Consider the following 15,411-nt stretch of genomic DNA (forward strand, 5'->3'; position numbering starts at 1 on the left):
GACTTGAATTAACACAAATGGGGTTGTTTGTTTTATATGGTAAGGATTAATTTGACTAATGTTTACAATAACTAATGAGATTCAAACATATCGGGGGAAATTATTTGTTTAAGTCTCGCAAGAATGATTAACAAAAGAAATGCGATTACTTTAATGGGAAAAGTATATTCACTTTGATTGTGTGACAGTTTTCGTAATAAAATACTGTTCTTTGTGCCCATTACAATTGGATTGCCACTGACAACAAATTTATTTATTTAAAAAAAATATTAAAAAATATTGATCTTGAATTCTTGATCCACAGTGTTATTTAATTCAATTCACTGTTGAACAAACGTGGGGATAGTTCTTTAAATATAAATCCCATTTGATCCTGTTCTTGTGGAGAAGAAAATCAATATATACAATATATATATATGTGATGGAAGATTCGAGCCGACAAGTTGATTCAGGATTCCTGGCGATAGATTCGGAGTGGTGAAGAAGGGATCAATTCTGGAAGAGGATTAGTTGAGAGGAGAATCGTTCACTCCCAAATTCTTCATTATCCTGAGATGATTGATGCAATGGAGATTAGGGAATGAGAATGTGTTGGATTGGAGATGCTTTTCTGTGATCAAGGTGCAGTTTTATACAATTTTGCCTAAATCCACTTGGGGAAGATTTTTTTTGAGTGATAAATGATAATCATGTCGAATTTCGTTGTTCTCTGTGATCTTTTTCTCTCTCACAGTTGAATTTTGAAAATGGTGGTTTGATTCTGCGCGCCGGTAGTTCTGAAGTCCCTAATTCGATACATACAGATGTATGTATAGGTAGAGAGAGAGAGAGAGAGGGAAACCATTAGTGCACGCGGTGAAATTCAGAGTACACTCTACAGCTCACATTTCTGATTTTCTCTCTCTCTCTCTATATCTGTCCATACGCGTGTGTGTATATATATATATATATATGTATGTATGTATGTATGTATATACAGAAACGGCCACATGCACAATCTTCGGTGTCTCTCTCTCTCTCCTTCTCTCTCTACATCTCTCCTTTTCTGTTTCAATTGATTCGCTCATCTGTAAAAATCTCTGTTTAATTGGGTCAGTATTTCAACCGAATCCAGGCGGTGCATTTTGGCGAGGAAGATCTGCCGATCCTATTTCGGTGGAATTGACAGAGAAGACGGAATTTAACAAATTGAGGAGAAGCGATTTCGCAATTTAGGGAATCGCCGGACTGGATTTTGTGCGCGAATTGCGACAGTGCGAACGCACATGCATATATACATATATTGAGCACAATCGAACGGTGCGGATAGGGGTTAGGATGAGAGGCGAAGCTGCGTGCGGCGACGAGGAAAGTTGGGACGCGGTGGAGGGAGGGAAACCGGCGGCGACGGCGGTCGGAGGGTTTGCGTCGCCGAAGAAAATGGTGGTCGTCGGTTACGCTCTTACTTCGAAGAAGGTGAAGAGCTTTTTGCAGCCGAAGTTCGAACGCTTGGCTAGGTAAATTGCTCGTTCTCCATTCCTTACGAATTTCAGTCGATTTTTTCGTTTTCGTCGTCGAATTCTTCGATTATATGTTTACAGTGTTGTTCTGTGATTTCTGCATCGTTGTTGCATTCCTTTTTTTTGTCTTTTGCTATTGTGAACACTTCCGTGGGGGTATGCTTGAGATTCGAATTTCGAAATCCGCCATTGATGTAATTCTTCATGGACTACAGTGTCTGTGGTGTTGCTTACGAAAAATTCAAGTGAACCTGAAAGGAATGTGTTTGTGGTTGAGAACAGATTGTGTCACTTTCCATTGGACAAATGTTTTTGTCTGCTCAATTGAGGTGGGAATTGAGTTTAGGGATTGACTCTATGTGAGGATTTGATATTTTAGTTGGATTTGTTCGTTTCCGAAGTTAATTGAATTGTTTTCGACCTGCAATTGGGGAAAGGGATCTGTAGGCTGGATGTAGTCATGCTTTTCGTATTTTGTCGAATCCGTCGTGGCATAGTTTTCTCATTCTTTGATGATAAGGACAAAGGAGGTTTCGATTCTTCAAAATTTTCAGTTACTTGCTTTTGGTATTTGGACAAATTTCGATTTGTCAAAATTACAATTATGTGTATATGATGACGATGTATTGTTTAGGATTCAGGTGGAAAAATGGAATGTGTTGATGTTATTTATGCCGTATATATTCATTGGATAACGTCATACTATTGACGACATTATTAATTAGTAATTTTTTGCCGGTCAGTTCCTAACACGGAGAATTTTCAATTGATTGAGTTATTCCCGATGCAGGAACAAGGGGATAATGTTTGTAGCTATTGATCCGATTAGGCCCCTCTCGGATCAAGGTCCTTTTGACATTGTGTTGCACAAGGTGAGTTGTTTGTGCGTCACCAACCCTTTTTTCTGTTTGCCGGTTATCATCATACTGATTCATTTGTCGATTGTTTTTAAATTTGTCATGCAGCTATCAGGAAAGGATTGGCGCCGAGTTCTTGAGGTTGGTTGGGCATTTCAGCTCAATACTTCATTGGTGACATGAATAGGACATTTCTTATGGTAGCTTTTACCCAATGGGGACTAAATCTATTGAATTATCCGAATCTTACAAAATTTGCAAGAGCAATATGCTCGACTTACATAAATATGTTCCTTTTTATTGGTACTCCTGCACTGTGGACGAAAATTTAGATTCGTTCGGGTTTAGGTGCAGCTGCCCGCAAATTTAGATTTGTTATGTCTACTTGAGATTCGAGTGATTTTGAAAATTTCTATATTATTATCCTCTTTAAACACTTTGAAGGATTACCGGAGCACGCACCCTGAAGTCACTGTTCTTGATCCTCCTGATGCCATACAGCAAGTTCGCAATCGACAGTCCATGCTTCGTGACGTTGCTGACCTTAATCTGTCATGCCCGCATGGTAATCTTGATATGAATTCAATTTTCCGAAATTCGTTTTGTGATATTTTGTGCTTAGTTTTGGCCACATTGATATAATTCCCATTAGCTGCAGAAATGTGAACATAATAATCGATGTATTGATTATTACACATGTTTGGTGTGCAGGAAAAGTAGATGTCCCTAAACAGCTTGTTATCGAAAAGGACCCATCCACTATTCCCGATGCTGTCAATAAGGCTGGCTTGAGGCTACCGATAGGTACACCTTATATCTACTTCTAAATTACAATTTCCGATTTGTTGTGAAAACCATTTTCCCATTTCTCGATGCTATATCAATTGCATTTTGAATATAGTCGACACACCGGTGCGTTCCACTGCATATTAATGTCATATCAATTTTCATCAGTGGCGAAACCTTTGGTTGCGAAGTCCCACGAGCTATCTCTCGCCTACGACAAGATCTCCCTCCAGAAGCTCGAACCGCCGCTTGTTTTGCAGGAATTCATCAACCATGGTACGAGTACATTGTTTGTATCGATTTTGATTTAAATACCCAAAAAAGTTTGTATTTATATGTTTCAATTGTTTTTTCGTCCTAGGAGGTGTGCTCTTCAAAGTATACATTGTAGGGGAGGCAATAAAGGTCGTGAGACGATTTTCCTTGCCCGATGTCAGCAAGCGCGAACTTTCGAAGAATGCTGGCGTTTATCGCTTCCCAAGAGTATCTTGTGCTGCTGCTTCGGCTGACGATGCGGACTTGGATCCTCATGTCGCCGGTGAGTTCATTTTATTTTATCAAATTGCCATTTTACTGCATAAATGTTTTGTAATTCCACAACTCTGCCTTTGGTTCCCCTCAATATGTTTATTCCGGTTTTGTTTTAATTTGTGAGCGTTTATGAGCGTGTTTGTTTAGTATTTTTAGTTTTTGATCGCTAGTATTTTTATGTATGAATAGAATATATATATTATATGGGAACGGTTATGGTTACAAGTGTTTTGTACAGTATGTGATGTTTTAAAATCAACGTTTGTGTATATTGCATGATACTATGCTATGTGTTATATTTGTATTATATGATTGCATACGGTGTGCTGTCTGTATTATTACTGACAGTGTGTGGTCGTAGCCGCCGCCGTATTATATACTGTATGAGTGTGTATATATTGTGTATATATATTTTTTTAGTGTTAATCAGGAATCGTGTAGATTTTTAGTATTCTTATCTTTCAATTATGTTTTTGCTACAGAGCTTCCTCCAAGACCATTGCTCGAGAAACTTGCTCGGGAACTTAGGCGACGATTGGTACGAAATTTCATATTTGTCCATTCTCAACAACAATATTTTCGCGCCATTAAAGAAAATGTAAAACTTATTTTTGCTGCTTCGATGATCTCGAAATAGGGTCTTCGGCTATTCAACTTGGACATACTTCGCGAGCATGGGACACAAGACCAATATTATGTGATCGATATCAACTACTTTCCAGGTATCATCCGACTGCCTTGCTCTGCTCTGCTCTTATTTTCCCCTAGTATTCAAATAACGATCCGATTCCTCCTAGGCTATGGTAAATTGCCGGAATACGAGCATATATTCACAGATTTCCTTCTGAGCCTGGTGCACCAAAAATAGAATAAGCGAGCGAATGGCTGGCAACGGAAACCATAACAGGCTGCAAGTGTCGATGGCGTTCGGAGCAGCGCGACAGAACGTTGTAAGTGCTATCCGATTCGATTCAGTTCGATTCCGCTTTTCGGCATAGAGAGTGAGTGTTAAGGGTGGGTTTAGTTTGTGTAGGCAATAAAAAGTTTTTGTCTAGGGAGAAAAGTATAAAATTCTACCTGTAAATACTTCCTACTTGTCTTTCAAGTTCGCCATTTTCATTTCATTTCATAGAGTATTCTGCAATTTTCTGATAAAAATAATTTTTTTCTCCCATAAAATAACACATTAGATTCTTTTTAAATAAATTTTATATTATATATTTTATTATTTGAACATAATGGGAATGTTTGTTTTGTGAGATAATTGAAGAGAATTTTTTGATGCGAATTCCGCACAATATATTAATATTTTTTGTTAAAATAAGAATACACTCCACATTTAAATAATAATAATAAAAAGTATATATATGATTCTTTCACAAATTTAAATTACATAAAAAATAATAAAATTATGAGTGAATAAAATAATTTATTATAAATAAAATGTATATGAATTTGAAAGATTAAAAATAATATTAACATAATTTTGAGAGATTAATAAAATATTTAAATAAAAAATTCAAACCATCAATCAAACTCAATCTAAATTAAGAAGTATATTGCACCATTTTTTAGGGTATCTATGTGCACATAATTGTAAATGTATGTTATGAAAGAGATAATTAATGAGATCTATTTTTATTGATTTTGATGTGTATATTATGTACTCCTTACAGTAACATACTCCCTCCGTCCCATGAAATGTAATATACGTGTATTACTGTAGACACGGGAATTTAGGTAAAGTATAATTAGTAAGTAATTAAGAAATATATTAGTAAAAATAATTATAGATTAAGATTAAGATAACTAAATAGTTTAATTAAGATTAAAAAAAAAATTTAAATTTTAAATTTTATAATATGATTAAAGTGTATAATTAATTTTCTAAAAAAGGAAAGGACAAATTATGTGGGACGGATGAAAAATAAAAAATAGGGACAAATTATGTGGGACGGAGGGAGTATTATTTTATTTTATGTTATTTTTTTTTTGAAAATTTGTGTAGAATTTAAACACTAAACAAATATATTCTTTTATTTTATATTTTATTATTTTTAAAAATTGTGTATTTTTTTTTATTATATCTGTTAAATATGTTACATCAAGTATTTATTATTCCACTATCATATCTTCTAAAAAATTTAAAATAGAAACCTAAAACAAATACAAAAAAAAAAAAAAAAACAATACAAAAGATTCAATCTATATTTCCTATTATTTCTTTTACTACTAAGATACGTTTCATTTAATATATTTATTTATTTATTTTTAAAAAATACAATTTGTTAATAAAATGTAAGTGAAACTCGGCCATGATTAAACCTTAAAACTCTTAAGCCATGAAGTGTCAATATGTTACCAATTTCTCTGAATGCATTTGGTTAGAATGACTTGGGCTAAAAATATTTTAAATTACTCAATAAAATGTATTAATTTCATTTAAAAATGTTATTAATTTCCAAATTTCAAATTAGTTGTAGAAGTATATAATTTTTCAAATACTTTTTTATACATATCATTTTAAATATTCTATGTAACAAAAATATGAACTTTTAATTAGAGTAAAATATACTCCAAATCCAAATTAATTTAGTTGACATTTTAAAATACACAATCAAATCCAACTAAACTTATAATAATAAAGACTAACAAGATTTGTGATACAAATTCAAATCATTCATTCATAATTACAAAGCCACTTTTACTTATTCATAAACATTCTAACAAATTTACGACATCATCAGCTTTTAACTTATTCAACAGCTTAATTACGACAAAATCTTCTCTCATATCCTAAACAAACTTCATTATCATCATCGTCGTCGTCGTCGTCTTTGATCCTTATCTTCTTCGTCGATGAAGTCTTGAAATTGCTCGTTCTCGCCTTCCTCGGCCCTTTCCTTATCCATTTCGTCATTCGCTTCCTCTTCCTCCGACTCCACCAATTCCCCGTCGCCGCGCTTCTCGTCGTTCAAATCCTTCCTCCCGATTTTCAACACCTTATCGATGTTTCCGGCCACCGCCGGCCGCCGTCTCTCCTCCATTCCACCCACCCTACCATTGTATAATTGCCTCACTTGGTAGAGCAACCATATCCCTACCCCAATAACCACAAATATTTGAATCCCCTTTTTAAATTTCACACTTTTCGACGTTGATAATGATGCCGACCTCTGATTCCTGCTCGGAAAATGCTTCAACATCCTTCCTATATATATATATATATTCTTGTATCTATCTATCAAACAATCGATATATATATATTTTAGTGCGGCAATTTATCGAACACCTTATCTGCAAACCAAAATTCAAAAAAATAGATAAATGAAAATTGTGTCTTTCTTCATCAAAATCAAACAAAATTTGCAGGATCAGCTAATGAACTTAAATCACTTACAATACTCTGTGAAATTGTAAAGAGATTGAAGATAGAGAGAGGGTGAAAATGAGTGGACACAAAATAGTCGGAGAAAGGGCAGCTAGAGAAACAGATAATGTGCGTACGTACGTACGTACGTTCAGACAGAGAGAGCCATAAATGGAGGCTTGGATTTGAGAGGAGCTGCCATTGTTGGTAGGTAGTTCGAGGTAAAATCATATTTAATGCGTGGCTCCATCACTACACTGGGATTTCAATTTTGAGCATTAAATTTTTGTTGACAGGTGGTGTCTCTGTGGATTTCCAACCCCCATCCCATGTTGCTGGAAAAGTTACGGAGTTTTGGAAATTTGTAAAATTTTTAAATTAGTAAAAACAAAAAAAATTATTTTTAATTTAATATTTTATAAATAAATATATATATATATTTGATGTGATATTACTTTAAAAAAATAAATTGACTGTCTGTTAATGAATAATGATAAAAGATTGGATTGTTCTGAGCAAAAATTATTTTTCAATACAAATATTCAATTTTCATCGTATTGAAATTTTTCAATCAATTTTATTCTTATTAAAACTAAAATTTATTAATTTTAATCTCATGTTCATGACCCTATTTTCAATATAGTAATAGTATAAGATCATATTTATTACTATATTGTCATTTTTTTTTTGTTAAAATTATGTGTTATATATTATTAATTCAACAACAAATATTTTTTATAATTATTTTATAATATAAAAAATAATCAATTTTTAGTATTTTAAAAATAAATTTAAAAAATTATAACATATTTTTAGTAATTATAATTATATATTTTCGAAACTAAATCAAAATTTATAAATTTGATTTTAAACCGAATTGAAATGAACGGAATAATCGAAATCGAATAAGATTTTTAGAGATACTTTGGGCCAGCCCGATTCTAACGGGCCAAACTTATCTGGTTCAATTAAAATTTGTATCATGTAGTTATGATTTAGTTTTAGAATGGGCCTGAAAATCTGGGCCGGGCACAGCTCTTCCTATCGATTTTTGTTGTAAAAAAAAAAAAAGAAAACAACTTTAGGCTTCATTCTTTTGTGGGTTTTACCACATATTTTTACTCTTATGAATTTTTTTTTTCTTCAAAAATATCATATCAAAAAATTATTTTTCTCTTTTTACATTATACTACAAATTTATTTTACATTCAAAACATCACATCAATTTCTATTTATATCAAATATTACGAAACAAGTTATGACTTTTTTCATATTCACTCCCAGTCCCTTAACAATTTATCAATTTTTCCATTTTAATTCGTCTCATAACAAAGTATTCACTCCATTCCATATCTATATATCTATTTGCGAGTTTTAGAAATATTAGTATTATATTTGGATAAAGTAGAAATAAATGTAAAAAGACTAAATTAACCCTATTAGTATTGTATGATATAAATGTAATGACATTTGTGTAATATATTGTAAATTGGAAGAGTATTTGTAATGTTAGGTAGATAGTATAATTACTAAAAAAGGAAATGTATACTTTGTTATGGGATAAACCAAAATGGAAAAAATGGATAGATTGTTACGGGACGAACCAAAATAGAAAAATGAATATATTGTTAAGGGACGGAGGAAGTATTTTTTTTTTCTTTTTAATTACTGCACTATCTCTACCTAATATTACAAATATATTTTCAATTTACAATATATTACGCAAATACCATTACTTTTATATCATACAATACTAATAAGGATAGTTTAATCTTTTTATCTTTATTTCTACTACATCCAAATATAATACTAATATTTTTAAAATTATGTGCAAAAATAAATGGATAAATAGATATGAGACGGAGGGGAAATATCAAATTACAAACATACAAGAAAAACATTTTTGTTGGTTTTCTAATGATTGTAAATTTAAAATAATTATAAATATATTGAAATAAATGAAATACTTCCTCCATCCCAATACAATAATTTTGTTTATCATTTTTATCCGTTTCAAAAAAATAGTCTCATTTTCATAAATAACCATATCACTAAAAAATTATCCTTATTTTTTTATTATTATTACATAATTGTCACTACTTTTTACACTAATACACTCACAAGGGCAAAAATATCAATATTTCTTAAATCTCGTACCAAATACAACAAGATTATAGAGCAACAAGATTATAGAGCGAGTATAATATTTTTATTAATAACTCTACGTCTTATTCTACCAAGGGTTGAAAAAGAAATCCCCACATTTGCACTTCCAAGAAATGGGCTTATAGTTTGAGATATTGTCATCTCCTCTGTAATAATTATAATTATAATTATAATTATTAATTATTTTCTTATTTTTGTGGAATTTTGGATTAATTATTTTGTTAATATTATGATCGAAGGTTAATGTTTTTTTAATTGGGATTTGAACTGCCTCACACTGCCCACATCTTTTGCATCTCTCACTGCACTTTGGTGGCTTCGACCCAATCATTACTCTATTTCTCTTCATCTTCATCTCTTCATCTCTCCACTGCAATCTTGAATAATTAATTAATTAATTTTACATTATCCATATAATCATTATTATTCCTTCCTCGTTCAAATTTATATTCATTTTATTATTATTATAATTATTATTGAAAAATATTTCATTTTTTTAAAAAAAAAATTATTACATTTTTATATTATAAAAAAAATTATTATTATTATTCATTTTTACATTAATCTTAGCTAAAATTTAGACCGATGCTGAGGAAAGTAAGAGGTTGTTTGTGTGTTACCAGATCGGCTCCGACAACGGCAGCGGGTTCCGGTAGTTGTCTGCCTAGCATGTAAGAATATCAAAGAGCAGAGAAACGAGATATGACAATAGAGAATGAAATTACAGAAAAAAAAAAAAAAAATCAACGGTTAATGAGAATTTTAGATAAAATTTTAACGAATGAAAATTTATGAAAATATTATAAATTATATATAGTATTTTTTGTAAGATCATAGTATTTTAGTACAATTTTTCTTTTTTTTTTTTTATAAATTGTAAAAATTAACTACTTAAATAATAAATTAAATATATTTTTTGTAAAATTGAAATAATATAGTATATAATTTTAAAATTATAAAAATTAAATAGTATAATAAATAAATAAATAAAAATACTGCAATATTCATTTATATCAAAAAAAGAAAAAAGAAAAAAAAAAATAATTTATTTGTTAAATTTTACTTATTTGATTCAAATAATTATTTACATTTATTTGCTGTCAATTTTCTGTCCGTACAAACACCCCCTTAGTACTATTACTAGTTTAATGGTTTCTTCTGTAATATTGATAATTGATTAATTATAATAGTATTTATAAATTTTACAAGTTATAAAAAAAGGACAATTAAATTCAAATTGTAAAGAGAGTAGATAATCTAAGTATTAACTCCTATATAAAAAGGGTTACATAAGCATGCTTTTTTTTTTTTCTTTTTTTTTTCAATTATTATTATATAAATATAATAAAAAAAATTAGAAAAAAATAATAATAAAAGCATATAGTTAAACCAATTACCAGTTGTTCTTTTGATGATTTTTAAAAAAATTTTAATTAACCATCCAATTTTCACATTCTTTTATAAAAATATAGGAGTGTTTTTTTTTTAAAAAAAAAATATTAATTTCAAATTAGTATCCAAACATAGGTGTTTACTTGTGCAATTTTGATTTTGATTTTGGTTTTACTATTCCAATTTTTTTCTTCCCAAAAATATCAAATCAAAATTCAAAATTTTACTCCCTCTGTCGACAAACTAATGTCCTAATTTTCTATTTGGAACGTCCAACCACTATTGTCCTATTTTTTTTTTAAACACAAATTTTACATTTTTACTCTTAATTCATTTATTACTTTTAATCTCAATCATACAAGGATAAATTTGTCAATTCATAACAAAAAGACAATCACTTAAAAAATCGTGCAGATATACTTTAGAACAATAGAAATTGAATGGAGAAAGTACTATTCAAAACCAAAATCTCACAAATAAACACACCGATAAGGGTTTGTACGGTTAAAATTTTAAATGTAAATCACTACTATTCACCTCGTGTTTTTTTTATCAATAATTAAATAAATTGTTTTTTTATTTATAAAATATCGAATCAAAATAATACAGTATTATTTAAAATATAAATTCAAACAATCCATTTATTTCAAATCAATTGAATGAAACAAACTTTAGAAATATCATCTATTTGTTTGGCAGATTTTGAAAAATTTCTACTCTTTACTTAATTTTTATTTTTTTTATAATTATATTAAAAATCACATTTACATTCAAAACATATTTAAATCCTAAATCAAGATCCAAACCCATAAAATACACCCTCTCACTCTAGAGAAATGCATGCCACACATTTGGAAATATAATTTGTTGTTGCCAAGAATGTTGAAAGGAATCAGCACTTACCATGAACTTTGAGAGAGAAAACCAAAGCAATGAAGAGAGAGAGCCAAGTAATCTTGCCACAAAACATCCAATTCATATCTCTCTCTTTCTCTCTCTCTCTCTCTCTCTATATATATATATTATTATTATTACACACAAGACAAGATTGCAAGAAATGGGAAAAGGGCACAAAAGCAAATGGAAGAAGTTTCAAAATAGGGATAGGAAGTGATGAATGAATGAATGAACTCACTACAATTATATACACTAACAGTAATTAATTAATGATTGTGAGCAGAAAGACAAATGGAGAAAAAACGATACATAATTCTGCATTTGCAAAAAAGAAGATAAAAAGAAAAGTTAAAAACTGATATCATCGTCATCGTCGTCGTCATATATCAGACATCAGCCAAAGTGAAAAGGACCTCTCTTGCAAGAAAAGGGGGAAGCGCAATTCTAACAGCTGTTCTTGATCACTGAGTAACAATAATCCGAAAATTGCAATAAAGTAAAATTATTAAGTAATTAAAAAATATATTAGTAAAAATAATTATAAATTAAAATTAAAATAAATAAATAGTTTAATTAAAATTGAGAAAATTATAAAATTTAAATTTTAAAATATGATTAAAGTACGTAATTATATTTTCAAAAATAAAAATGACAAGTTACGTGAAACAAAAAAAAATAAAAAAAAAAGATAAATTATATAAGACGGAGGGTGTACTAATTTAGATAGATAATATTAAATAAATAATTTGAAAATTGAATAGTGTGACGAAAAAGATAAATGTATATTTAATTTTATTATATATATATTCTTTTGTTTGAGTGGGACGATGAGATTAAAATATAATACTCCATTCATCCTATGTATTTTATCTATATTACTATAGATATATCAGAATTTAAATAAAATATAATTAATAAGTAATTAAAAAATATATTAGTAAAAATAATTATGAATTAAAATTAAAATTAAAATAATTAAATACTTTAATTAAAATTAAAAAAATTATAAATTGTAAAAATTAAAATATATCATTATATTCTAAAAAAAAGGATGAATTATGTGAAATATATAGAAATAGAAAAAGTAAATATTTTATATAGAACGAATGAAAATAAAAAAAATAAACATTTTATATGAGATTGAAGAGTAATATTTATTAGGGATTAAATATAATTATTTATTTTTCATTTAAAAAATATTGTAATATGTTTGAAACAGACAATATATATATATATTGCATGATGCATGTTTGAGACCAAGAGAGTAATTGTTAAACGATCGTTTCATCTAAAAGTTTAATGTGGTAATGTGTTTCTTTTGATGGATTTGGAAAAATTTTGGTTTGAGTTTGGTATTACAATAATATATGATGAAATATTTTGTAAGAAAAAAAAATGCATTCTTTTTTCGAAAAACACAGAGTCCAAATAGTAGAAAACTCGGATTTTTTTTTGCAAAAGAAACATACTAAAATTTTCATTTATTTATTTAAGTAGTGCGATAGAATAAAATATAGTGATATTTATTAAAAATCAAATATAATTAATTATTCTCTATGTACACCAAATTTATTATTCCCTTCATCAAAGCAAAAAATATACATTTACTTTTGACGCGTAGTTTAAGAAATAATTGTATTTTAATTATAGTAGGTAGGTAAAAGTAGTACAATCACATTTTTGCCCTTACTTTTTTTTTGTATTAAAGTAACGATATGACGTAAAGTATGAGTATTGCGAAAAACATAAAATATTTAATAAAATTATTACTTTGTAATTGAATATCTTAAAATAAAAATATATATTTCTTCTGGATGAACTGATGAACTATTATTTTTTTGGCAAAGCCAACAAATGACATTTAACTATTATTACTGCATTTATTATATTTCATCTTCTTATTTTTTTAAAAAAAATTCTAACTAACATTTCAAAAATATCCACATTTTTTATTACTTTTTTTTATACAATATTTATAATTTTACCTTGCAAATGGAGTATTTCTTATTTTAAAAATTCTATAGAATATTTGAAATAGATAAAAAAGAAAATAAATAAAATAAAATTGCAGGATTGGATCAAATCAGCAATCCAAAAATCACTCACCCCGTTCCACATAATTTGTTCATATTTTCTATTTTCGTTCGTCCAACATAACTTGTCATTTCTATTTTTGGAAATATAATTATGTACTTTAATCGCATTTTAAATTTTAAATTTTATTAATTTTTAATTAAACTATTTATTTATCTTAATCTTATTTTATAATTATTTTTATTAAATAATAATTATTTTTATTAATACACTTCTTAATTAATTACTAATTATATTTTATTTAAATTCATGTGTCTATAACAATACACCCATATTACATAAGACGAAGGGAACGGAGGGAGTAGTGTAGTAACCATAACGCAGAAAGAAACTCGATCAATGCTTGTCAAGAAAGGGATATTTGAAAGAAAGATCGTGGTCGAACTTTAATTTATTTAAATATTTATTTTATTTTAATATATTAATTGCACAATTAATTCATTTATTTCTGATTTTGGTCAGTGTGTTATAATTTTCAGACTAGTTTGATTTCAAAATTCTCCTTAAAGAAATTCTTTGAGATGGCGGGACGATCCACACCGTCAATTTTATTGAATGGACGGTGAGGATTGCGTCAGAATCGGGACTGACAAGATGGTGGTACTCATAAAGTCGTTTTTACGCTAGGACGTTTTTGTCCTTACTGTTGGAAATTAGTTAAAAGTATACAGATTTACAGATCAATAATAAATTAAATTAAATTAAAGAATTAATTGAGGTGGGGTCCACTCTGCATGTCTGAAATTGGTCTGTCAGCCTTTCAGTATGTTACTTCTTACTCTTTCGTCCCCACATAATTTATTCCTATTTTATATTTTTGTCCGTCTTATATAATTTATCCTTTTTTTTTAAATTAATTATACACTTTTAATTATATTTCAAAATTTAAAATTAATTTTTTTAATTTTAATTAAACTATTTAGTTATCTTAATCTTAATTTATAATTATTTTTACTAAATAATAATTATATTTATTAATATATTTTTTAATTACTTAGTTAATTATACTTTATCTAAATTCTCATATTTACAGTAATAAACTCATATTACATGGGACAGAAGGAGTATTTTTTACTCTACCCAAATTCCAATATACAAATAGATACATCCACATAAGTGAGTTTTTTTTTTTAAACTTTTATATACTTCTTCTGTCCATTTTCTAATGTCCATTTTCTAATGTTCTATTTGATATTTACATGTATTTTTAAGCAATTAAAGTTTTTGTTATAAAATAACAAATTTGTCCTTAATCTTATTTATGGAATATGAAATAGTAAATAAAGTAAAAATAAAAGAGTAAATTTTGTGTATAAAAATAAAAAGAGGACAATAATTGTTGAATATTCCAAATAAGAAAGTAAAACGTTAATTTGTAGACGGAGAGAATATTTTTTAAAATTGAGATCTAAATCTATTTATTTATTTTATTATTTTTATCAAATTCAAAGTTTTGTTTTTTTTAGCAGAACTTTTTAAGATATAATATATTCTTTATAGTATAATATTTTGTATGTTACATTAAAAAAATATCAAAATACAAAATAAACACGTCCAAAATTAATTCATATTAGCCGTTATCCGTGCATATATTATACCTTTTTTTCGGGATTAATTTATATACTTTAATTGATAGTAAAATAAAAGTATTTATTACAAAAAAAAAAGAAAAAATAGAATTCATAATTAATAAAAAAAGGTTAAATGTTTAGTTAATAATTGAACAATACAAAATAAAAATATGTATATTTCGTGAGTAAAAAAATAAAGTAATATGTAATTATACAATTATAAATAAATATAAAAGTAAATATATTTA

At 28.1% G+C, this 15,411-nt stretch overlaps 2 protein-coding genes across 5 annotated transcripts; one reads left to right on the forward strand and one right to left on the reverse strand.

Annotated features, from left to right (window-relative positions):
- Nucleotides 1-369: 369 nt before the first annotated feature.
- LOC127248343 (inositol-tetrakisphosphate 1-kinase 3-like) lies at nucleotides 370-4,800 on the forward strand. 4 transcript variants are annotated; one of them, XM_051270630.1, is made up of 12 exons: nucleotides 370-621; nucleotides 734-867; nucleotides 1,115-1,496; nucleotides 2,290-2,371; nucleotides 2,465-2,497; nucleotides 2,801-2,921; nucleotides 3,068-3,160; nucleotides 3,311-3,418; nucleotides 3,504-3,680; nucleotides 4,156-4,211; nucleotides 4,311-4,395; nucleotides 4,471-4,800. In XM_051270630.1, the coding sequence occupies exons 3-12, from the start codon at nucleotides 1,318-1,320 to the stop codon at nucleotides 4,539-4,541; spliced, it is 1,005 nt and encodes a 334-aa protein (XP_051126587.1). In that variant the 5' UTR covers nucleotides 370-621; nucleotides 734-867; nucleotides 1,115-1,317; the 3' UTR covers nucleotides 4,542-4,800. The 4 variants fall into 4 exon arrangements, with proteins under 4 accessions (XP_051126587.1, XP_051126588.1, XP_051126589.1 ...); XM_051270631.1 differs by having other exon boundaries at nucleotides 734-805; XM_051270632.1 differs by lacking the exon at nucleotides 734-867.
- Nucleotides 4,801-6,263: 1,463 nt separating this feature from the next.
- Nucleotides 6,264-7,253, reverse strand: LOC127248344 (uncharacterized). Its single transcript, XM_051270633.1, has 2 exons — nucleotides 7,074-7,253; nucleotides 6,264-6,970 (listed from the first exon to the last, which is right to left on the reverse strand). The coding sequence occupies exon 2, from the start codon at nucleotides 6,877-6,879 to the stop codon at nucleotides 6,490-6,492; it is 390 nt and encodes a 129-aa protein (XP_051126590.1). The 5' UTR covers nucleotides 6,880-6,970; nucleotides 7,074-7,253; the 3' UTR covers nucleotides 6,264-6,489.
- Between the last annotated feature and the right edge of the window lie 8,158 nt (nucleotides 7,254-15,411).

Source organism: Andrographis paniculata, unplaced genomic scaffold (assembly GCF_009805555.1).
Source record: "Andrographis paniculata isolate CXL003 unplaced genomic scaffold, ASM980555v1 Contig33END, whole genome shotgun sequence".
NCBI classification, from domain to species: domain Eukaryota; kingdom Viridiplantae; phylum Streptophyta; class Magnoliopsida; order Lamiales; family Acanthaceae; genus Andrographis; species Andrographis paniculata.